Source organism: Paroedura picta, chromosome 3 (genome assembly GCF_049243985.1).
Source record: "Paroedura picta isolate Pp20150507F chromosome 3, Ppicta_v3.0, whole genome shotgun sequence".
Classification (NCBI taxonomy): Eukaryota; Metazoa; Chordata; class Lepidosauria; order Squamata; family Gekkonidae; genus Paroedura; species Paroedura picta.
In genome coordinates this window covers 58,732,844-58,757,856 of record NC_135371.1, presented here as the reverse complement: position 1 = coordinate 58,757,856, position 25,013 = coordinate 58,732,844, and the positions used below count along the sequence as shown (strand labels likewise).

Here is a 25,013-nt window from a genome sequence, read left to right as displayed (position 1 = left end):
GCAAGATATTGTAATGATGGAAAATTTAAACATAAGAAAATGTACATTTACATTTGAATGGCTTGTCAGTCCAGTGGGCAAATGCCAAGGGTTTCTCCCATAGGAATATTTTTGTTAACTTGGTTAGCTTTGTATCCTACCCTTCTTCCCCTCAATGAAAGTTAAAAGGAGGAGACCTTTTAACCAGTCAACAGCCTTTATGATTTATTCCAGTTTTCTTATAGTGTCTCAGAAGTTCAAACCAATTCTCCCTGGCTGATCACTCTATCCACAATACTATCTTGCCTCCTATACTATTTTAGCGTTGTTGTTGTTGTTGTTAGGTGCGAAGTCATGTCCGACCCATCGCGAACCCATGGGCAATGATCCTACAGGCCTTCCTGTCCACCATTCCCCGGAGTCCATTTAAGTTTGCACCTACTGCTTCAGTGACGCCATCCAGCCACCTCATTCTCTGTTGTCCCCTTCTTCTTTTGCCCTCAATTGTTCCCAGCATTAGGCTCTTCTCCAGGGAGTCCGTCCTTCTCATGAGGTGGCCAAAGTATTTGAGTTTCATCTTCAGAATCTGGCCTTCTAAGGAGCAGTCAGGGCTGATCTCCTCTAGGGCTGACTGGATTGTTCGCCTTGCAGTCCAGCACCAGAGTTCAAAAGCCTCAATTCTTTGACGCTCGGCCTTCCTTATGGTCCAACTTTCACAGCCATACATTGCAACTGGGAAGACCATAGCCCGGACTAGCAACACTTTCGTTGGCAGGGTGATGTCTCTGATTTTTAGGATGCTGTATAGATTTGCCATAGCTTTCCTCCCCAGGAGTAAGTGTGTTTTAATTTCTTTGCTGCAGTCCCCATCTGCAATGATCTTGGAGTCCAGGAAAATAAAATCTGTCACTACCTATTTCTTCCCCATCTATTTGCCAGGAATTGAGAGGGCCAGATGCCATGATCTTAGTTTTCTTGATGTTGAGCTTCAAGCCAACTTTTGCACTCTTCTCCTTCACCCGCATCAACAGGCTCTTTAGTTCCTCTTCGCTTCCTGCCATTAGAGTGATGTCATCTGTATATCTGAGGTTGTTGATATTTCTCCCTGCAATCTTGATCCCAATTTGTGACTCATCTAACCCCGCCTTTCTCATGATGTGCTCCACACACAAGTTAAAAAGACAAGGCGACAGTATACAGCCTTGCCAAACTCCTTTCTCAATTTTGAACCAATCAGTGAATCCAGGGCTTTCTCCGTCCTGGCCCCCACTTGGTGGAATGAGCTCCCAGAAGAGAGCAGGGTCCTGCCAGAGTTAAAACAATTTATTTATTTATTTGATTTATATACTGCCCTCCCCAGAGGCTCAGGGCGGTTTACATGGAACTTATGAATTATACATAATAACACATGAATAACCATACAATATTAATAAGAGGTAGTTATTCTGCAGGGTTTGCAAAATGGACCTCCTCCAGCAAGACTTCGATTGAGACCAATGAACCAACTTCACCAACCAGAGCTCCCAGAGGCCCCGCCCACCAAAAACTAACCTGTAGATCAGTGGTCCCCAACCTTTTTATCACCAGGGACTGGTCAACGCTTGACAGTTTTACTGAGGCGGGGGGGGTAGTCTTTTGCTGAGGGACGCCGCCGCCTGAGCCCCTGCTCTGCTTGCTTTCCTGCCAGTGCCCCTGACTTCCTGCCTCCTGCTGGGGGATGCTGCTAGCAATAGCTGCGCAGTGCCACGCCAAGGGGGAGCCCCAGCCATGGCAGCTGACGGAGAGCACCAAAGGTGAGCCGGCAGCAGAGTGGCAGGGCAGCCCCTGAGGCAGGAGCCGGGGAGGAGGATGAAGAGGAGCCGCGGACCGGTATCGACTGATTAGCGGACTGGTACCAGTCCCTGGACCGGGGGTTGGGGATCACTGCTGTAGATGAAGAATCGAACCACCGTGCAGTCAATAACAGCACAGTTGTAGAGTTTAAAAGTCACAATGTTCTACTGTTAAATATTCTTTTGTTACAAGTTATACCGTTAGTAATGTTATATGTTCACAATCATGTTTTCCTTGTATTGTATTACAAACTTCAACGTAAACAGCCCAGATATGCATGGGAGGGGTGTGTATAAAAATATACAAACTATTCAGTCCTAGTTCCAGCAGATTATTTTGGAGGAGGGGCTGTGGCCCAGTGGAAGAGCCTCTAATTTTCATGTGAAGGGACGCTGCGAAGGGAAGAAGCGTCTTCCAGTCCAGGTTCGAAGGTAACCAAAAGCTTGAAACAACAAAAAGGGAAGTTATATATAACTGCATGTAGCACATATGTACAAAATATAATATATAATTTAATATTACAATTCCAAGTGCTAAAATATCATTTAAAACAGCAATCATGGTTAAGCATATAAGTACCGAATCCCAATATAAAGACAAATACCTTCTGTTCATATAATTACAGGTTAAAATGGATATAATGTTGCCATATGCAAAAACCAATACCAAACATGTTTCAGCAGTAAGCCTTCCTCAGTGGTATGATTCAAACTGAGTACTCTATTAATTAAGTAGCTGGAAAAGCATTCTTTGTGCAGCCCTGCATGAGAGATGCTTTTACAGCTACTTGGATTATATTCATTCCAGTCTGACTAGTTGTCCATGTTCTTTCCAGCCAAGAATGAATTCTAGACCACTGTTATGGATTTAAAAAATTGGAATCACAACCCAGCATAATTTCCTGATAGCTAGAAAAGCATGTTAGTGGGTCCAGGAGAAGCTGTTCACCATTTTTGGACTGATGCACATGTTGACCAGTGACCAAATGAATTGGCAGTGGCCATGTGCCTTTATTATTTGTTTATCATATAAACTCCTAGATTCCATTGTTGTTGAAAGCATCCTTTGTCTTGAACAAATTAATACCACCTGTGGATTAACAGCAGTAATAATAAAGCTCTTTGTGTGTAAAGTGCATATTACTGGAGGCATTTGTTTGTGTCCTCTGTCAGCACATTTTGGATATGTTTAAAGTTTTCCTATGCTTCACAGCCAATATTATCCTTGCTCAAAACTGTTGTGGGGAATGGTTTTGTGTAACTATGAAATCACAGTGTTTGTTGTACTAAATGACAGCAAATAAAGTGTTTTTGTTAGTTCTGAAAGGAATTAAAGTAGAAGAATGGTGGGAATAATATTTTCAGAGGGTAGCTATGTCGATCTGTAGTAGAATAGCTAGATACATTAACAATAGCATCTTGGAGACCAACAAGTATAAGTTTTCACCAGTCAAAGCTCCCTTCTTCAGATTGGAGTTGGAACATAGATTTCCGAGTCCTTGTATCTCAATCAGAAGGTGGGAGGGGTATTACAAAGAAGGAACTGAAGATGCAGAAGTACAGTGTGTGTTTTAAACAGCTTTATTTGAGCAGAGGAGAAATTCTTGGGGGCAGAAAACTAGCATCTGTAGTCAGATAAGAATCCTGTATCCCTATTTAGTCCTTGGTTGGAGGTCCATTGTTCTGAACTGATGAATGAACTCGAGTTCTGCAATCTCTCATTGCACAATCTCTGCAATCTCCCCTTGCAGCTTCTCTGTTTAAAGACTGCCACTCTTCAAGGATAGCTCCAAGTGGAGCATATTTCTAGTCCAGTCTAGTGTAACTAAGGCATGGATCACCATGCCTAGATCAGACTGAGCAAGTAACAGGTGTAACCGATGCAGCAACCAAATCTGGGGAAAGCATTTCTAATCACAGCAGCCACCTGATTTTCTAAAGTGACTGCTGTATCAAGCAGTACTTCCAGTCCATGAACCTAGTTCTTCAAGGGGAATATAATACCCTCTAAGATGGGATAGTCCTTGGTCTATCGTTCTGCTAACCTAGATAATCTCTGTCTTGTCAGGATTAAGTTTCAGTCTGTTCAGCGTCTTCCAGCCTAGACCATTATTAACTCTAGTCACCAGTTCCTAACTGCATCCTCAGAACTAGGTGGAAAAGATAGAGCTGGGTACCATTTGCCTATTGGTGACACTGCAAGCCAGACCTCCTGATGGCCTCCCCCAGTGGCTTCATGTATGGGACGATAAGCGGGAGGGGGAGGTTGAAAACCCCTACTGTTGTATCAGCAAATGACAGGGCTATTTTCTCTCTCTAAGGATTTGCTGATATTGTCATTGCCTCCTTATCTTATTATCTTTTTGGTTCAAAGGTTCCTGTAAATGCTTCTGTTTTCCATAAACCTTTCTCCTCAGGATATGCCTGTTCTGTACAAAGGGTAGAACACATCAAAGCAATTCTACAGCATTTTGTCACAGCTGCATAGAATAAAGGGCCTACTAGCTGCAAGTATGTGGGGAAATCATTTAAAGTGACCCGAGCATGTGTAATTTCAGAATCCGTTATATCTCTTGAACAGAAAAGCAAGGACAGTTGTTAGTATACTGGAGGGGCAGAGTGGACAATTAGAAGAAGATGATGGGGATTTCCCCCCCCCCTTATTATGCTATATGTTGTGTGAGATCATCCTTATTAGTGTTGTGTCTTTCGTGTTTTCTTTCCCCAAAGGCCTTGTACAGTCTAGAGCATTCTTTCCATATAGGTATAGCAGCGTAAGAGGAGCTACCATGGTAATCCCCTGAGGCTACACATAATAATTCCTCTATGTGACTGAGGTGGATTGTGTGGGTTTTTTCCCACCTCATCAACAGTTGGCCAGAAAGAAGGGTACCAAAGATCTAGGGAAAACTGATACTGATAAGATACATCCATGCAGTTGTTTCAGTTGCTTACAGCCCACTGTTGTGTAGGACTGTACAGTGAAGTGGCTTCCACGCTACTGCGGTTACATGTGATAGAGTCCTTGTTTTTGAAATGATGGGAATTGTTTGCCAAGAGCTATATGATACATTCATCTTTGGAGATTATTGTAAAATAAGCATGGTGCAAATAAGCATGATGCATTATACCGTCACAGAGACCAATAGTTATTCCATGTGGTAGAAACTTCAGTGGTTTCAGTTCTTGCCTGTTCTTTAGGAGCCCTTGAATCAAGGCCTTGATTTTTGTGGTCTGATGAATGAGGGGCCTGAGGTTTGCTCTCTGGTAGACATCTGATCGAGATCTGCCATGTGAAAGGTTTTTATAAGGGTGGTGTTTCAATTGGTTGCAGCAAACCTTTCTCGGTTGTTAATCCTCTCGCATTGCTGATGTTCCATTAATCCTTTACTACAGGTTCTCAGTCTATTCCTGAGTAGACCTAAAGACTGAACTATCTGGAGTTATGTGTTATATTTAGACGAGTAGTTATTACAAATGAGCATTGTGCAAAACAAAAAGTTCAGGTGGGGGGAAAACCAAAATTGAATTGTAAAGAATAAAAATAATGCTGGTCTTCTTCTGCTTAGGTAATGCCTAGTTTTCCTCTTCCAAATTGGCCCACGCCAGATAGGTAAAATATTTCAAATTAACAGAATGATCCCCTTGTCCTTCTAAAAAGGGGAAAAATAATAACCCCCATTCAGACCTTCAGATTGCTGCAGAGCCCAAGCTATACAAAATCCCAACACCAAACTGGGTCTCCATTTAGTAATACAGCAGCCCTCCTGCTAGCCTTATTGCCAGTTATGTGGAGCACCTGCTTATAGAGAGAGGTCTCATGGTACACTGTATAGAAGAGGAGGCCACACTGTGGCTCTCCAGATGCCCATGGATGACAATTAGCATGAGCCCCTGCCAGCATGGTTCTGGCAGGGACTCATCATAACTGTACTCCATGGGCATCTGAAGAGCTATAGTTCGCCCCCCCCCCCCCGCCGCATAGGAACTTCCTCAAAGAAAGCAAGAACAATCCTCTGCTGATCCAGTTTTCTGTTGCAGGTTTGCCCTGGCCGTGTGATCACCATTCTGACCTGGAAAGGCACAAACCCACAACTCCGTTCCATCTTGCTGAATTCCCATACAGACGTCGTGCCTGTGTTTGAGGTCAGTAAAGAATGGAGACTGAAGGCTTTCTAGTCTTCCTGCTCCTTGTGATTTGCTTTTTTGGGACTAGATGTTGTTGGTCTAAATATGCTCATACCTAGAATTCCTGGTGATAGTCAGGATACTTTGCTCTGGAAGAGAAATCCTCTCCTCTCTCACTTTCACCTGCAGTAAATGTAGGTTAATGCATTTTTACATACCTCTGCTGCCTGAATGAAATAAGGTGAGATAATTAATTTTGGCCCTGTTCCTGATTGCAGGAAGAGGTGGGGCAACCTGCCACAACTTCAGCCTGCAGCCCAGCATGAAACCTCCAGTGTGTAAACGGTCAAGCAGAGTATAAAGGTCATAGACCTCCTGTGATGTTCCTTTGTAGTTCCAGATTCACAGCAGTTCTATGCTCAAAGAACTGATACTTGTGATATTAGAAATGTAAAAAATTCTGTTGATTTCAGCTCCCTGCACTTGAACCGTGAAGGGCTCAATTTTTAAATGAATCATTGAGAGAACAAATTCTTCTATGTTATTTTTTGCTGCTACTGAAAAACTCTTTTTGAGTTTGCCTTGGTTTGTGTTCAGCCTTTGTCATAGTCATTGCACCTCTTGCCTCTTCAGTTTAGACTCTGAGAGGCTGATTTCCCAAGGCAAAGGGGGATAAGCTCCCTAACGGCTTTAGTAGAAGCTTTTCTTATTCAAGGAAGATAGGTCTATGAGCCACAGTAGATAAATGGAACTTATAGAGAGGTAGTGATCCTCTGTAACCACTGCAGGGAGGCAACAACAGAGGAGGGCTATAGTCTTCATGCCCTGCTTGTGGGTTTTCCTGCGACATCTGACTAGGTGATGTGTGAAAGTAGATGGACCACGAATCTAATTCAGAATGGCTCCTCTTATGTTCCTACACAGCTGTCCTTGCCAGCTGACTCCACCTCCCTTTGTTAAAGGGAAGATTGCCATTGCATTCAGTCTATAAGTAGTTCCAGAGATACTTGTACCTTCACAGCTTTGTTGCATTCCCTAGGATGCCATGCTTGTGCAGCCTTGTATCCTCCAGCATCCCCATCTATCTTCAAATGGTACTCTTTGCTGCTTTTCCTTTCCTGCAGGAATACTGGCGCTATGACCCCTTTGCAGCTTTCAAGGATTCTGATGGAAACATTTATGCACGTGGATCTCAGGATATGAAATGTGTCTCCATTCAGTAAGTTCAGCCACATGCCCAGTCACATCTGTATTGTATAGTGAAATTCTCCTGTGCTAATTAAAATGGTTTCTGTGCTGGCTCAACATTGAAGAGTGATGGGAAGAGGGAGGCATAGCCAAGAGGATCTTTTCACCTTGCCACATTTAATGCTCACTTTAGTTACATCTATGTAAATCTGTAGAAGGGATGGAAGTCAGTGATCGAGGTAATCTGGAGAGCCAGTGAGGTGTTTGGCACCTTTTTGCCTTCCTTCCCAAGCGGCATAGAGCTCTCTACAGCCTGGGAAAGCCTGCCCAGAAGGCATTTAAAGACCCAGACAAACAGCTGATTGTCAGGATTAGCTGTTTGGGAGCATCCTTGTCAATGCCAAATTGAGTCAGCCAAATCAACTGACTTAAACTAATGGGATTTTTGATATAGCTCACATAAGATGAAAAGTACCCAAATCAATGTGGATTCGGGTACATTTTGAACTTATCCTAGTCTAATTGCCCATCCCTAGTGGTTAAGAAGATCAGACCAGTGTCTGGAATACCCAGGTTCAAATCTCCATTTGTGCCATCAAAGCTTACTGGGTGACCTTGGGCAGTCACACATTCACCTAATCCACCTCACAGGGTTGTTTTGAGGATAAAGCAGGGAGAAGATTGATGTAAGCTACTTTTGATCCTCATTGGGGAGAAAGTAGGGTATAAATGAATTAAATAAATAAACTTATGACTTGCATCAAGTAGTTATTACTGAAAACTGGAATACATGGGCTGCCTAAACACAACTGTGAGCTGAATGGTGTGTTATTATGCATGGGAGTGGAAAACAGCTGTTTAGAGCTGTTTTATGTATTAAGTGTATAGGAACAGGTTGCTTCTATTTTGAACTGCAAGGCATGTCTCAGGCAAGAGGGAATTGTAATCCAAGGTTTTGTTAACTATGTTGATCCTTATTCCCCCCTCACACCCTGCATGGCTTTTCTTTGAATCAGATGCTTCAACTCCTTCATCATTCCTTTCTCTGGATACAGTCCTGACTGAGATCAGGTCAAGCATCTCTGTGTCCCCAGAAATTTTGGCAACCACTAAATAAAACCATTGTTTTGTTAGGTACATAGAGGCCATCCGAAGGCTGAAAGCTGAAGGGAGACATTTCCCAAGAACGGTTCATATGAGCTTTGTTCCGGGTAAGTTATGGGATCTAAGGATGCAGCCAGCTTTCTAACATCTGCCCAAAGTGGTAGAACCTGAAAGAGGCTGAGCTGGAGATGGGTGACCCACAGTGCAATCCTAAACAGTTACACCCTTCCAAGCCTGTCGGTTTCAGTGGACTTAGAACAGTATAGCTCTGGTTAGGACTGTCCTGCTAGGCTTTTTGCATCAAGAAATACTTTCACCAGATACAATAAGCCAAGAAGCAGATGTTTAAGGAAATACATAGAAGTTAGCAAAGTTCAGCATGTGTCTGCCACAGTCTGATGTATCTGTATTGGTTTGGGTGTTTTCCACCTTCCCACCCACCCAACTTCTATCTCCAAATTGTGACCAGTTAGACAGCCCAGGAGAATTAAAGTAGCTGAACGTTGCAAAAATTGCAAAGTTACATTTCATATGTAGAGAAAACGATGGCGGGGTAAAAGCCTGATTCTTTTCTATACTATTTGGTCCCATCTGCTCTGCTCTTTATCCCTATTTACGCAGATGCTCAACAAACTGTTCCTATTATTCCTCTAGATTTTAAAAGAGTAACAAGTATATATACTATTTTTACCATCACATAGCTGTATTACATGATAGGAACAAGAGGCTGAATCTCAGTTTAAAAGGAAGCAGTAGCAGCTGACATTCAGTTCCTGCCAAACACAAACTGTGTATCATCTCCTTTCCCTTTTAATACCCCCATCCCAAAAACATTCCCAAAGGACTGAGAAACCTTGGCACTTGAATATCCAAGAGATGCTGTAGAAAAGAGAGGCCTGAATAGGGTCAGAAATTTATGGCTGCTGGTGTTGGTCATTTTGTCTCTGGAACTTTTTGACATCCCCCAAAAGTAATTTTTAGGGGTGTAAATTGCTGACCCAATGCAGCGTCCAATATTTCCTGGACTGGGTCAGCATTATCCAATACTATGAAAAGCTTTCCTGATATTTCTGGGGTGGGGGAAGCATGTGAAAAGTTATCTTTTTGTGTAGAAACATCAAAAGGGCAGAATCAAGAGACTTTTTGAATGGCTGTCAAAGAGAGGCTCATGAAAAAAGCTGCTTTGTCAGGGGTTGAGCCATTCCATTGTCAGTTGGTTTCAGTGAGCAAAAACTTAAGCTCTTATTGGGAGCTTTGAGTTGCAGTGGGCTCTGGACCCTACAAGGTGTGGCTGGTCTGGAGAGCAAAGTGGTGATTTTTCTCACCTGTTCTCTCATTTTTTTATGCAGATGAAGAGATTGGGGGCCACAAAGGGATGGAAATGTTTGTAAAACGACCCGAGTTCATGACGCTTAATGTTGGCTTTGCCTTGGATGAAGGTGAGATGACTGGTTTGGTATTGGGGAAGTGATTCTTAGCCTGGTTTGATCTATATAGAACATTCATTGGCTAATGTTCCATTATTATTCCATTTATACCCTTTCTTGCTTTTACCTTACAATTCAAGGCAACATGACAAGGGCAGAGTCTACACTTACTTTGTTTATTCCATTGTCAATCCTGTTGAATTCAGATCGCTTTGGACTCAGATCTTCCCCTCCCCCCCGAAACAGGAAAGTGTTCTGCACGTGGTTAGGGTAGTTCAGAAGGGGGGGGAGCCAAGCCTCTTTCTTTCTTTTCTTGAAGGGGGGGGGAGCCAAGCAGGGAGCCTCTTTCTTTTATTGGAGGGGGAGGGGTGGGAGAGGATCGAAAAAGGCAGAGAAGGGAGAAAAAATCCAGGACCGACAAAAATTGAGAGAAATTAGGGGCTTTTCCTTTACGGCAAGTTTGTCACATGACCACCTGTGGCCAATCACGGGTCCGAACCCAGATTCAAAACAGCCTTTAAATATTGAGAGTTAAAAGCACTTATCCTTCTTGCTGCAGAAGGAAATTTTAAATCGTCCCAAATTCAGACGGAAATCGCATTCTGTGTAGAGGGTAGGGACTGAATCGATCTAGGGTTGGAATAAAAGCTCCGTGCAGTTTACACCAAGGTTTCCAGGTGGTCTTCCATCCTGACAGTGTCTTAGACTCAGTCTTGCTCCACTCCAGCACGTTTGCAACAGACCAGACCTTGGGGCCAAGATTGTCAGCAAAGGCAGCTTGCAAAGCAATACAAAAGAGGAGAATTACATTGACTGTCAGTTGAAGACAGCTGGGAGTTTTTGGTACCAGTACCCTGCTTTTCCTCATGCTGAATCAGTCTTTGATGGTCACCTGCTACTTCAGTACTTAATTCAGCCTAAGAGAAAGAAGAGCCCTATTGAGGCACAAACTAGCTACCATAGAAAAAGGAACCTTCTGCTCCATTTTTAAGGCACAAGAATGTGGATATTTTAACTGCTTAAGATTGATAAATGCCTTGGCCACTTAGGTGATTCAGAGATGGCACTGCTGTGGCTTCCTTGTGTAAAAGATATTATAGAAAGTCTACTAAATTTTCTAGCTAAATATATTGCTAATTCTTTCTTTTGTTTCTCTGAAGGCCTGGCGAACCCATCAGACACCTTCACTGTATTCTATGGGGAGAAATGCCCATGGTGTGAGTAAGATTTAGGATTCCATATTGTATAAAGCTGCAGAGTTTTTGGTCCATCATTGCCTACTCTTACTGGCCACATCTCTTCAGGGTCGTAGGCAGAGCAATATTTCTCCTCCTTTTGCTTCCCAAGAGCCTTTTTAGTGGAACATGCCAGGGACTGAATCTAGAACCTTCTGTAAGTAGGGCATGTTTCCTGTCACTGAGCCACAGCCCTTCTTCCCATTTATGTTTTCTAAAAACATGCCTTCAATCACTTTCTCATTGTTCATCTTTGTGGTTTGTGTCCCACATTGGGTAACTGCATTTTTTCAGGCCAGCTGCAGAAAAGATTTCTAAAGCTTTCTAATAGACTAGGAGCTCTCCTCCTCTCTCTCTGGCGCTTTCCCACCAAACCAATCACATAACCAGGAAGAGAATTGCTACTCTCTCAGTTCTCTTTTGTGAAGAGAGGATCTCCATTGCTGTTCTCTTGTTGTTGTTTTTTTCTCACTTCATACTTGAGGCTGAGGAGATTTCTTTCAGCATCCCGGGCATTTAAAGGTGCTGCCTGACAAACAGCTGATCCTGTAAAGACAACTATATCTGCAGGATTGGTTTAGGCTGTGATTTGAACTGGCCCCCATAGCCCATGGTACAGCTGATCCCGTAGAGAGAAGCCTCTCCATGCGATTGGCTTGGGCTGTGTTGGGGGCCTGGTTCAAACTGGGGGCCCCAAGCAGCCCGACAAACAGCTGATCCTGTGGAGAGAAGCCTTTCTGTTGTTCACTGAGTAGTCTTCTGCGCAGGTACACATCCCTTCCTCCTGCCCTACTGTAAACTCTCTGGAACCTTAGATTCTTGGGGTCTCCGATATTGGCATGGAGAGAACTGAGGGAGTAGTACCCTTCCTTCTGGTCATGTGATTGTTTTGGTTGGAAAGTGCCAGAGGGAGAATGGGCAGTTCTACTAGAAAGGTTTGAAAATCTTTTCCACAGCTGTCCTCCAAAAGCACATTCTCCCAATGTGTGCCTGCAGAGAAGACTGCTCAATGAACAGCAGTTACAGGTAAGTGCAACCCTGTTTTCTGTTTAAAGATGCACATCTTGAGAACTGTACTAAAAATGCAGATAAACTTTATGAGAAAACTAACATGTGTTTCTTTCGCAATGAATGCACAAATTCTTCCAAACTGTTCTGGAGTTTTGCCATTCATATGTCATAGTTGTGAAAAACGCCTATGTAATCCTTTATTAAGATTTTAATCTTCTTGGGGGAGCCAAAATAGATAATTGGATCAGCTTCCTGTTAGTATTGGGCTGGAATGTTAAGTTTCTTAGCCACAGCTGTTTTTCACTTTTGCAATAGATGGTAATCTGTGGATTTACTGTTATACTACTAGGATGTACTTGGAATATAAGACCCTCTCAGGGGTAAAGTACACATGGCACAGGAATTTTGTGATTGAAACTCCACACTTGTAATTTGCTGTCAAGAGCAGTTGTGGGGATGCCCCTGTATGAAACATGGTCATGCTGCTGGGCAAGGAAGATTAAACTCTTACCCTGTCTTATTGCTCTGATCAAAATGCCCAAACTAACTGCTCTGAATCTCAGTAGACAAGCACAACAAAGAAATCTCTTTTTACCGACTACTAGGACCTAAAGAGCATGTGGGGAGCCATTTCCTATTGGGCTGTTGGCGGAGAAGGTAACACACCCTCCCCAGTGCGGTGACCTTGATTCAGATCAGAAGCCACCATAGTTGTTTTATAAGAGCAAGCAGCACATCTGGAATTGCAGCCACAGAAGTGAAGCTATGTGTGTTGTTTGGCCTTGAGCCATACTGAGGGGGTTCTGTTTTCTTTGGTGTTTTTATATTTCAGAATATTCAGCTAATGGGTTTTGTGATGGATTCTGTTGAACTGCAACTTTATGAAGTATTCATATCTGTATTCTTGGTGCTTAGGGAGACAGCTGTGGAGGGCTTCTGGAGTTCCGGCCTTCCTAGCTGCCCTCCAGATGATGACTGGGTTTTGGCCTCTCTGTGCACGGAGCCATTAGCCTGACCCAGGCCGGCTTCTGTTATGTTCTTGTATTTTGCTGTGTGCACCCACAGCAAAGTTAGATTCAGGTGGGCAGCTGTGTTGGTCTGAAGTAGCAGAACAAAGAGTCTAATGGCACCTTTAAGACCAACACATTTTTATTCAAGGTATGAGCTTTGGGGTACATGCACACCTAAATATGATTGATAATGTTCACTGACATAGGTTTTAAGAATAGTGTAGATATCTGTAAATGAGGGACCCAGCTATTGGATCCTGTGGCCATAAAGATGCATAAAGTAGTTGTTGGTGCCAAGATTCTGCTTCTATTCCAGCTGGCTGTGGCCTATTTTGTTCCATTAGCAACTGCTTTCTTGCTATCACTTTCTTAAATCTTTTGTGTAAGCATTTGCATACGGTTCAGAATCTAAATTCTTTTAAACGGTGTTTTGCTTACTCAGAGGGATTCTATTTTTAGTGTGGTGCTCAGATGGGATGCTGGAACTCCATGCCAGGAACCCCTGGTGCTTTTTAAAGGCTTTTATGCAGGACTTAATTAGATGGTGCACTCCACACTGGGAACTGCATGTCAGGAGCTCCCAGAGTTTTTAAAGACTTTTACCAGGTGTGTTGGGCCCAATTCAGATTGGAACCACGGCACTGGGGGAGGATTTTTTAAAGCACCTCTCCTGCTCTTTTTCCCAATCTAAAATGGCTTTACTGGTTTCCCTGTTATGAAGCTTGGGTGTGCTGACTAGTCCATTCAGGCTGGTGTATCTGAAGAAGTGAGGGTGTACCCAAAAGCCTATACCTTGCATAAGACTGTGCTTGTCTTAAAGGTGCCATTGGACTCAAACTTTGTTAACCAGTACAGGTGGGTCTTCCTAACAGGGCATATAGTAGCCCAACGGCATGGTGGAAGGTTTAAAATCCCTTTCCCTCATGTCCCAGTCTGATGTTCTAACTACCATACCATGACACCTTCTCTTACAAAGCTGTGAATGCCTCTGTTGCAGTCATTCCCATTGCTGTCAGAAGAGCCCACATCCCACTTTCCAAAGCAGGCTGTCTCCTTGACAGTGAGAAGTGTAGTAGCAGTTCTCCTTTTGGGCTGGGTGTTGCTCCTTTTGGTCATAACCCAAATACTTTGAAAGTTCCAGCTCCCTTTGTAGCTGGGCTACATGAAGCATCTCTCCTCGTGTTGCTTTCCTTTCATTTTGCTCTTTCTCTTCTTAATACTTGCAGGGATTAAAGTGAAAGTAGAAGGGAACCCCGGACATGGATCTAGATTCATTGAGGACACAGCTGCTGAAAAGCTGGTAAGGAACGCCCTGTAAACACTAGAGGCTGGGTGGGGAGAGGGACTGCTTATGCGAAGCCACAGGAAAGAGCCATTTTCTTAGGCCAGCTGTGGAGGCAGATGTCAAACTACCTTCATAGGTGTCATCTTGTACATGCCAGAAGCACTGCCTCTGGGGAAGTGTGGAACTGATATCATCTAGTTAGTAGGCAACTAAGATAAAATATCTGGTATGGACTATATTTGATTTGAATCTTTCCTATCCACAGCACAGAGTGATTACTTCCTTCCTAGAGTTCAGAGAGCGTGAAAAACAAAGGTAAGGAGGAAGTCTGTAGTGTAAGCCAGATTTTTCTTCCCTGACCTCTTCCAGGGCTTACTTTCATTCATTTATGCCACAAGATCAAGATTCCAGCTTAGGGCATAAGTTTTCAAGCGTCAAAGCTCTGTTAGATAGGACTCTAATCTTGCTCTTCTACTGCCAACAGTTACAACATGAAATTTGTATCATAAGAGTTGCTGTTTTGTCTCCAAAAGCACAAAAAGAAGAAAAAGTGCTTTGGTAACTCAGAAAAAAGCTGGTTGTGACAGACACACAATTCATCAAATAAATGCATAATGTGCGCTTTCCTTTAATTACCAGTAGCTATCTGTCTGAAGGTAGAGTCCTAAGCATGTGCTTCTTGCATCTGCCATTCACATCCTGTGTGACTCTGAGCAAGACCTCCTTTCACTTGTTGCTCAGCTTATCCTTTTATATAATGAAGCTGGGAATCGGTGTAGCATAAGCACCAAGAAGTTATGCACACAAATTTCTGGCTCATATCCTATAGAGCAGTGGTCCCCAACCCCCGGGCCGGGGACCGGTACTGGTTCGTGGATCAGTTGGTACCAGGCCACAGCTCTTCCTTGTCCTCCTCCCTGGCTGCTGCCTCGGAGGCTGCCCTGCCACTCTGTCGCCGGCTCACCTTTGGTGCTCTCCAGTGGCCGCCATGGCTAGGGCTCCCCCTCGGCGTGGCAGCTGCTGCTGGCAGCACCTCCCCAGCAGGCAGCGGGAAGTCAGGGGCGCTGGCAGGAAAGCAAGTGAAGCAGGGGCTCAGGCAGTGGCGACGTCCCTTGGCAAAAGACTACCCCCCCCCAGGCCTCAGTAAAACTGTCAAGCGTTGACTGGTCCCCTCTGATAAAAAGGTTGGGGACCACTGCTATAGAGAAGCCACTGCCTCCCATCCTTCCATGTACAATGGTGGGCTAGTAATGAAGGCCAGCCTGGCAAAGTGATGTAAGACAACATAAAAACAAAAGCACAGTGAACAGTTAGAAACAAGTGCTGTACAACATTATAATGGAAACTTTTGCCAGTTCTGCTTTCAAGTTATTTGTATGGTGTGTTTATTATTTGTTTCCAGTTATATGCAGCCAAAGCTTGTTTCCAGAGCAATCTGTAGGGTTTTTTCTAATTCACAATGGCATTGTAGGCTCAGCCCCTCTTTTAGTTCCACTTCTGATACTATTTAATAGACTCTACTGGTGCACGGCTTGCTACAGGCTGCACCATGTAAGCAACACAGCTAAGATGCAGGCTTGAGATTCAGCAGCAGTTTTCCAACTCTGTGTTGTGGAGGACATGGATGCTTTAGTAGTATCAGCCGCACTTGGGACAGAAATAGAAAGGCAGGTTATGTGTATGCATCAAGCACTCTTGCAAAGTATTGTTATCATATCAGAGAGGTGTTTTATGCAGTCCATTTTCTGTGGATGGGACTGTAAGTCACACTGCCTTTCGCAAATGCCAATGGTTCCTACAGATGCTTTGGAAAATGAACTTGAGCCCAAGAGTGTGCTCTTGGGATGGCTCTTCAACCTCTGGAAGTTAGGAAGAAGCTTCCAGAGTTCTCCCAAGGTGGGGTGAAAGACTTTGTCCTTTCCTTCAAACAGGTTGAATTCAGAGAAGCACCTTACCTTAGGCGATGTAACCTCCCTTAACCTAACCATGTTGAATGGGGGCATTTCCTTCAATGTGGTCCCCTCTGAGATGTCTGCTGCCTTTGACATCCGCATACCACCCACAGTGGATTTAAAGGTACAATAGAGAAACAGGTAGAGAAATGGTGACCAATTTTCAGTTTGTGAGATGTTGCCTGGAATCCGTGAGATATACCTCCTGGGAACTGCCTGGAATGTGTCTTGGACTGTGATTCATGTAGCTATATTTTCCAGAGTCCTTCACATTTTTAAAAAAGTAGAAGACATGTTATAAACTATGACCATTAAGAAAGATCTCTCTTTGCATTGGTTGCAGTTGATGATGTAGCGGTTTCTCGGAGCCCTGATTGACTATGACTGAGAAAAGCAGAATGGGTGGTCCTGAGACCTTGAGGGCCAGTTCCAGTCTCCTGTTCTGTTTTTTATTTGAGATGCAACAGGAGAGCTGCAGGTCATTCCTTCCAAATGTAAGACAGCATTTGTAGCAACAGGCTGCAAGGAAATAGAGGCCTCACTAGAGCAACCATCGGAGACCTAGCATGGCCTTAAGCCAAGTTGGGGCACCAATTAAAGCTATTTTTAAGAAGCATCTTATTAGTACTGTTGAGTGGGAAGAACTGGTATGATGGAAAGCAGAAGATGATGGGGCATATTTGAAAGGCTTATGGAGTTACAAGCCAGAATGAAATCAGGATCTTCACTCAAGAATCACTCACTTTTCCACGGTGTGTCTTGCAGGCATTTGAAGAGCAGCTTGCAGCCTGGTGCCGGGCAGCTGGGGAAGGAGTTACCTATGAGTTCCACCAGGTAACTGCAGAGATGGAGCATTCCAGCAGCCTGTTACTGTCCCATAGACCTAGAAGCATTGATCAGATCCTAATTTTTGACTTTGTTCTCTACCTTTTGGCTGCCACAGTCTCTCTGCCCTGGGTCTTTTGTCTCAACATGGCTACCTTTCTGTTCTGCGCTGTGCCCCTCATTCTCTTGCGCTCCTACTGCTCCTGCTGCTGCTTCTGCTGTGCCCTTGCCACAGACTCTTGCACTGTGGATGCTTCACTGCTGCCTCCTCCAAGATTTACCGTCTACCCTTCTCTTTGGGCTAGAAATACACGGATCAGTCGATGACCTCTACAGAAGAATCTGACCCCTGGTGGAAAGCATTCAGTAGCACCTGCAAGGACATGTGAGTAAGGTGCCATATTTTCCCACTCTTACACTTGCTCCTTTGGGCCCATGTTAAGGCTGGTGGCTGTTCTGGTTGCAAGGCATAGAGGAGGCAATGTCAGTGAGGGTGGGATGACATTGAAGGCATTCAGAATAGAATCCCCTACATCCCTAGATAAAGATGGGGCTGTTAGACACTCTGCCTTTTGCAAATGCCAGTGGTTCCTACAGATGCTTGGAAACCAAGTGACCCTGAGTCTTCCCAATATCTCCCTCTTTTTTCCTATGAGGTATCCTCAACTCATGAGCCTCTTGTGGCGCAGAGTGGTAAGGCAGCCGCCTGAAAGCTCTGCCCATGAGGCTGGGAGTTCGATCCCAACAGCCGGCTCAAGGTTGACTCAGCCTTCCATCCTTCCGAGGTCGGTAAAATGAGTACCCAGCTTGCTGGGGGGTAAACGGTAATGACTGGGGAAGGCACTGGCAAACCACCCCGTATTGAGTCTGCCATGAAAACGCTGGAGGGCGTCACCCCAAGGGTCAGACATGACTCAGTGCTTGCACAGGGGATGCCTTTACCTTTTATCCTCAACTCTGTTATAAAAATTGCCACTGTCTGATGATTCTGCCTTCAAATACCAGAGGAGGAGGAGGAATGGGGTGACTCAGCAGTGGGAGCTACTTCTTACGATGTCTCTGTCTTGTCAGGAACATGAAACTGAAGTGTGAGATCTTTCCTGCTGCCACAGACAGTCGCTATATCAGGGCAGTGAGTACAAGTGTGTTTCAGTCGCTTGGTGATTTCTCTTGTATTTTGTTGAGCTCTTGTTTATGATTGCTACTTCTCCTTGCACTGTATTTGCAGGCAGGCCACCCAGCAATTGGCTTCTCCCCCATGAACCACACTCCTGTGCTGCTGCATGACCACAATGAATTCCTGAACGAGCAGGTCTTTCTTCATGGGATTGAGATCTATGCTCACCTCATCCCAGCGCTGGCTAGTGTCCCTCCTCTACAAGCAGAGGCCTGAACGAAGGTTATAAGCGAGAAGCAGCTGACTGAAGGAAAAAGACATAGAAGCCAAAGAGAGACACAGACAGTTGAAAAATTATATTATTTCCTGTTGTGACACGGGACCCTCGTAGAGAGATGTAGGCCTTAGATACTGTGGTTGAGAGCTGGTGGCTTGCTGAGGTCCAGTGGTATCCAGGACAAACTGTGGAACTCCAGCTTCCCTGAATGGTACCACCTGGGGCAAGACATGCCTAAAACAGACATTTAGACTAGTGCATCTGAAGGTGGGGTGTGAGGTGACTGTGACTGATTCCCTGCTCCTTACTGAACTCATATCCTTATTTTCCACAGTTAAGTTCTCAATTCCTAAGCATTCTTATAAACATCCCCCTGGCTCCTGATTCTCATCATAGAGGCTTCTTGGGATCCTTAGGGAAGCGTGATTGAACTCCCTTGGCCTTGACCACACCCTAATTCCAAAGTTGTGCCATTCTTTCACATAATCCTCACAGAAAAACATCAGTTTCCCAGCTGCCGGACCCAAAGGAAAGGCAGTGGGAGGAGCCGAGAAGCCTTAAACTGTAGGTATAACTGTGCTTTCTTTTCTATGTGGGCACCTCCCATTGATACCTCTTGTGGTTGCTTTGGTGGCTTTCACTGTTGCTGTGGCTGCCAAGCTCTATAGTCCAAGAACAAACAAACTTTTTGGAGCGCCCAGACATCTCAGAAGAATCTTCATTTTAGCTCTAATTTATGGCTTTAGACAAATCACCTTTTAGATTCCTCATTGGTAAAGAGGCATGAATGATGACATTTCTTCCTTGCTACCCAAGATCCTCTAGTGGAAGATGGTGATTCTCCTAAAGGGCTGGGAGCAAGAGTGTATAAAAAATCGCAAATCCTTGGGGGAACAGTATGCACTGTGGCCACTGAATTCATACTCCCCCACAATGGAAAGCAGTATCCATGAACTTCTACTCCTTGGGAGCCAACAGCACAGTTACTGGCTGCAGCACATTGCCTTAAGTTTCTATATTAAACTGCTGTCTTACAAAATACAAAACAGAATCAATGAGTTGAATGACTGAATCTTGCATGCAAGAGCAAATGCATTGAGCAGCTGAGTGCACAACACTGTGGGGGAATTGTTTTTATTTTAGGGGAAGGAACAAGTTTGGGTATGTAAAGTCATCCTATCAAGTGTTTGGAGGGAGTCCACTTGCCTTTACCCAGTGCACTGTACGTGAAGTGTTATTGCTAAATGCTCAGTCTTAGTTGACTGTCATTGCATTTGACAGCCACCAGAAGAAAACCTGCACACCCTGTTCCCTGCATTGGATGGCCAGGTATCCAGGAGGCTCACAGCAGAGGTCTGGGGGCCAAAGCCTCCCCCTGGTGCTGCTCCCTCCACCCCAGCAACAGCTGATGAGAGGCATTCTGCCTTCCAACATGAAAGTCCCACTCAGTCATTCTGGCTATTAATCACTGATGGATCTATCCTCATGAAGTTGTCTAACTTTTTTAAAATCCATCTAAGTTACTGACCATCACCATGCCCCGTGACAGCAAGTTCCACAAGTTGTGTGTAGAAGAATATCCAGCAAATTGTGTGTAGAAGAATCTTCTTTAAGCCAAGTACCTCTTATGTCTGGAATTCTCTTCTATAAGTGGAAGCCCTTATCTTTCTTGGGCCTGAGGCAAACTCTCAAACTAAACAAAATGAAAGGAATTTGTTTGAAGACTGACCTCATTCCTGGGCTTAGCATCTAAGAGGGGAAGGTGCAGACTGCAAAGAGTATCCTCGCATAGTAGTGGGGGGTGGAGGAAGAGAGAAGGAAAGATGCTTCACATAGGCCGGTGGGATCACCTTTATCTGAGCTTAGAAAGAATGTCTCAAGTGGTGTGCCTGAATGCCCCCTCCCATAGTATGAATGGTTTCTGATTTAATTTTGCTTCCAGAAAGTCTGCCAGAGCCTCCAGCTCTTTGGTCTGCCTCCACGGTGTCTGTGACTTCACTAAATAAAATTGTTCATTTGGAATGGAAAGGAAGGCTGCCCTCCAGGTTGTCCATGTTTCGTTCAAGCCCTTGTATCTCATCTCTTTCCTGGTTGCTTTTAGCATCATCCACTTGTTTGGGGAGTATCTTTCATGTGTTGCTATAACACGAGCCCATTCTTCATCTGTAGGCACATTTTGCAGCTTGTGCTCTTTTTATGTTTGATTACTGCACTGGGAACTCGCAACAGCATTCCCTAGGAACTATGCTCACGAACACTGGCATCATACATCAGCAGGCACTTAGGGAGTAAGGAAAATTCATTTCTTTATCTGTCTTTTAACCACTTGGGGCCTGAACATTAGTTTGAGGAAAGATGTGATGGTTCGATTTGCCAAGCATGGCTGCTGATACGACACTGCAGTCCTGAGAAGTTACACCCTTCTAAATGCATTGACTCAGCAGGGTGTAACTGCATAGGGTTGCACTATGAGAGCCAAACTACATAATATTTTTAAAGAGTTGGGGCTGGGTTCCCTACAGTTACACAGCAGCTTCTTTAAAAAGAGAAGAGTCCAAGCATAGATGGTTGCTTCTGGGGGAGGAAGAGCTCTTACCCCTTCCTCGTGCTGTTTTTCCACTTGAAAACGGCACTGGAAAGAATAATCTTTGCCGTTCCTCATGGAGTACTCAGTGCATGTGAAAAAGCAAAAATGGGAAAATACCTCCCCATAATGGCTGGGTGGGGGGAGCAGGAGCCTCCCCTTCCCCTGGTGGCATTCTGAGCTTCTGTGGGTTCTCCAGTTCCCCACAACTGCTATGGCTGTGGAGAACACAAGCTGGGTCCAGGGAACGCAGACACAACCCTGTAAAACACTGATGTATCATTCAGTCCTGAGTCTTGTAAGTAAAGGTTCATCTGCCAAAGCATGCCAAGCATCTTTGGGCTACTCTTACAGACATAAATCATTTTACAGAAGCCCAAAGAAAAGTTTGAAAAATGTCTTTTAAACACTGGTTTAAAACTAGGATTTTCAAATCAGTGCTCCATAATTGGAGTATGACTTCTTATAGGAGTTTCTTGATAAGAACTTCCTTTGGAAAATGGGATTACAGGTATGCATGCTTCAGTGTCCTTATTGACTACTGCTTTAGGTTAATCTCTTCTTGTCCTCTGAAACCCCCTTTTAAAGGGGGTGTTATTACAGCCCTTGAGTAGAATTGAGAAATTGCAACTTGCTGTTTGAATCCTCAAATGGAGTTCCTTTCTGACTAGAGAAAGGAGTAGACCCTACAGTTGGAAGGATCTGCTTACAAGGTTGTGATATATGGCATAGTGAGACAGCTGCTGCCCTCTGGTACAGGAACAGCATGTGCAGAAACACTGCATAAAGGGAGGTACAGCAGATAGTGTGCCCCGCTGAAGAAATCTGAAATCCTCAATCTTACAAGGCCCACTCCACCAGGAAGGTTTGTATAAAACACTGAATGAACCTGCTGGTCGATTGTACTCAATGAATAAATACAGTGCTCACATTAAGAATCTGCGTGGTATATTCCAGTTCTTGCAGAACAGTTTATAGGATTGCAAAATTATGAGACAGTATTGCTGTCCAACTGGATCTATGTTAATGTAGGTGTGAAATTGTAAGACCTGGAGCTAGCAAAATACTATTATCTAATGCTGAGAGTTGGTCCATCTTCTGTAGGTTATCTGTGAGCTTGTTTATTAGGGTTTGGAAGATCTGATAGCAACCCTACCTCCAGAATTTCTGTATGCTTAACATTTTTAATTGCTTTCTTAGCCATGGAAGTGTTATGAATCGTCAACAATCCAAGATTCAGGTGGGTAGCAGAACGAAGTTTGAGGTCAATGGCACTTTTAAGACCAGCAAACTTTTATCCAAAGTATAAGCTTAAGACCCAGAAAACATATAACTGTACCTGAACAAGTGTGCAATCACAAGAAAGCTTGTACCTTAAATAAAACTTTGTTGGTCTTAAAGGTGCCACTGAATTCAAACTTTGTTAACAATCCAAGTTACTGTTTCAGGTAGCAAAAGGTCAGAAATATACAATAAAATAATGGTGATTCTGCTAGAAAAACAGATAGGAATATTAAATTCTATTCAGATATAAAAACCTGAAACAAGCTCTCCTCCGTGTAGGGCTGGATCCTTAGTTCTGTATTCCACTAGGTGGCAGACACTGCCTGAGAATCCTCCCTTAAGGCCCTGTTGATGCTTGGCTTGGGTGCTGACCAATGTGTGTGGCACTAATCAGAGCACACTTGGTGAATACACAGCTGCTGCTCACTGTTAAACATGGCTGTAGCTCTTCCAGTTCAATTTCAGTCATTAGAAGTGTGCCATGTGCTTCAATAAGAGGTTTCAGAGTGGAGGTGCAACAAGACTTCCAGGGGTTGAGAGTCAAAACTCCCTTTGTCAGGACTCAATTCTTGTTCTACTGCACTCAAATCTTGCTCTTCTGTGGCAGATAAACACAACCTGAAACAAAGGAGACAATATTTGCTCAGGTGTTCTAAATGGTTGAGAGCAGCATGGGTCTGTGTGTGTGAGGAAATGAACCACAAGACATAATAACACATTTTGTGTGCACATTAAACTTTTGCTGTGTGGCTTTGTAAGGCAAAAAGACCAGAGGAGCTGGTATACATCTTGCTTTCCCTTTGCAAAGCGAATGCACGTGTCGTGTGAGCTGGTCTTGGAGGATCAAACTGGTTGTATCTGTATTTTGAAAGATTATACTGCAGATACTTGAAATGACAGTGGACATTACTTAGCCTGCAAATGGATGGAACAAAAGAATCACAGGATCATAGAGTTGGAAGGGGCCACATAGGCCATTTAATCCAACTCCCTGCTCAAAACAAGGTTAACCTAAAGCATCCAGGATAAGTATCTGTCCAGCCACTGCTCATAGACTGCCAGTGAGGGTGAGCTCACCACCTCCTTGGACAGTCAGTTCCACAGCTGAACTTCTCTAATCAGTATTGTTCTACATGTAGTTTAAACCAATTACTGCAGAGAGCCAGCATAGAATAGTGGTTAGGAGTGCCAGCGAGCTGGGGTTGGTGCTCCACTCCCCCACATGCAGCCAGCTGGGTGACCTTGGGTTCACCACAGCACTGCTAGAGCTGTTATGATCAAGCAGTAATATCAGGGCTCTCTCAGCCTCACCTCCCTCACAGGAAAGGGAAGGCAAATGTAAGCCACCTGACTTCCCGCCACCCGCTGGAGGGTGCTGCCAGCAGCAGCTGCACAGTGCCTCACCAAGGGGGAGCCCCAGCCATGGCAGCCGCTGGAGAGCACCAAAGGTGAGCCGGCGGCAGAGTGGCAGGGCAGCCCCCGAGGCAGCAACCGGGGAGGAGGACAAGGAGGAGCCGTGGCCCAGTACTAACTGATCCACAGACCGATACCGGTCTCTGGACCGGGGGTTGGAGACCACTGCTTTAACTAACAACCTTTCAAATGTGTGAAGACATTTCAGTACAAAAATGTTTACAGTGAACTGTAGCCCTGTTTGAATCAAGCTCTCTTGCAAGGTGCATGGGAGGGGGCAGGGTCACCATGACAGGGCCTTGTCTTGAGGCATTCAGTTTCGTGTGTCCTTAGAATTTGATGTGGATGTACTAGTCATGTGTCTGGGCCTTGTCCATGCAAGTGGGGATGCTGCAATGCTCTCCCCCCCCACACACACACACACATCAGCTTCACCGGACATGTGCCAAGGGTTGTAGTCAGGTTATAAAAGATGAGCTTATGGCTGTTTACAGGGAAAAAAGGGATGCAAGTGAACAGGTTTCACAATTTAAATAGGAACACAGCAGATCATCCCCGCAGCACGTTCTTTGATAACTTTGAAAAGTTTGTAGAGGGAAAATTGGCAGGTGATAGAAGAAATGTTCAGCATATCTGTCTTGGAAATTGCACCAGAACGTTTTCCATTAAAAGACATACATTTGGAAAAATGGGCAGCAGTTGGGTGAAGGAAATCAAAATTTGTTGTGTACAATTAACCAAAATTGTCTCCTAAGCTATGCTTACAGTGGAAAACAAAATACTTCTAACTGTGCACATTTCGTGTTGGGCTCTAAATTAGCAATTGTATCATTTCCATGGGGGAAGGAAAAATATTAAATACCTGTGGTCCACTGAGTTTGCTGCAGCTGTCAAACAAACGAGCAAACAGAAAAGCAAAACAATTGTAGGGGCCATGTGGGAAAGATTGGATTGAACCTGAGTACTGTTCTGTTGCTGCTCAATTTTTTATTACAGTTTTTCTGACTGATGTATCTGGTACTAATGAAAGGCATAATACTGCTTAATTGTAGCACTGGCCTGGTCCATTTTATGGACTTATTAATTAGTCTAGTGTGTGAACACACGCACAGGGGTCTCTTATTATTAAACTGTATTGGGTGGGGCAGGAATGCTCTGAAGCTGTTGGATGAATATGAAACATAAGCATGATCAAAGCCTCCTAAAAGAGAGACAGCCCAGTCACATCTGGGATTTGACCTGTATCTAGCTGAGTCTAAAAGCCTGTGTGTGACACTGGACATTTCTCCTGTCAGATAAATCAAACCAGGTGTGGAGCAGCAGCATCCTGAGTTCAGCCATTTTCGCACTTCTTGTGCCACA

General features: G+C 44.3%; 1 protein-coding gene across 2 annotated transcripts in view; it reads left to right on the top strand.

Moving 5' to 3' along the window:
• The window catches only part of ACY1 (aminoacylase 1), a 34,167-nt gene extending 13,769 nt beyond the window's left edge, over window positions 1–20,398 (top strand). The window contains exons 4-15 of one of the 2 annotated variants that reach the window (XM_077325874.1): window positions 5,853–5,957; window positions 7,064–7,158; window positions 8,262–8,338; window positions 9,581–9,670; window positions 10,819–10,875; window positions 14,141–14,214; window positions 14,465–14,514; window positions 16,131–16,275; window positions 16,917–16,985; window positions 17,282–17,361; window positions 18,048–18,118; window positions 18,205–20,398. In XM_077325874.1, coding sequence (XP_077181989.1) covers window positions 5,853–5,957; window positions 7,064–7,158; window positions 8,262–8,338; window positions 9,581–9,670; window positions 10,819–10,875; window positions 14,141–14,214; window positions 14,465–14,514; window positions 16,131–16,275; window positions 16,917–16,985; window positions 17,282–17,361; window positions 18,048–18,118; window positions 18,205–18,263 — 972 coding nt within the window. In that variant the 3' untranslated portion in view covers window positions 18,264–20,398. The remainder of the gene's footprint in view (window positions 1–5,852; window positions 5,958–7,063; window positions 7,159–8,261; window positions 8,339–9,580; window positions 9,671–10,818; window positions 10,876–14,140; window positions 14,215–14,464; window positions 14,515–16,130; window positions 16,276–16,916; window positions 16,986–17,281; window positions 17,362–18,047; window positions 18,119–18,204) is intronic. The other variant, XM_077325873.1, reaches the window with a different exon arrangement.
• Window positions 20,399–25,013: the final 4,615 nt, after the last annotated feature.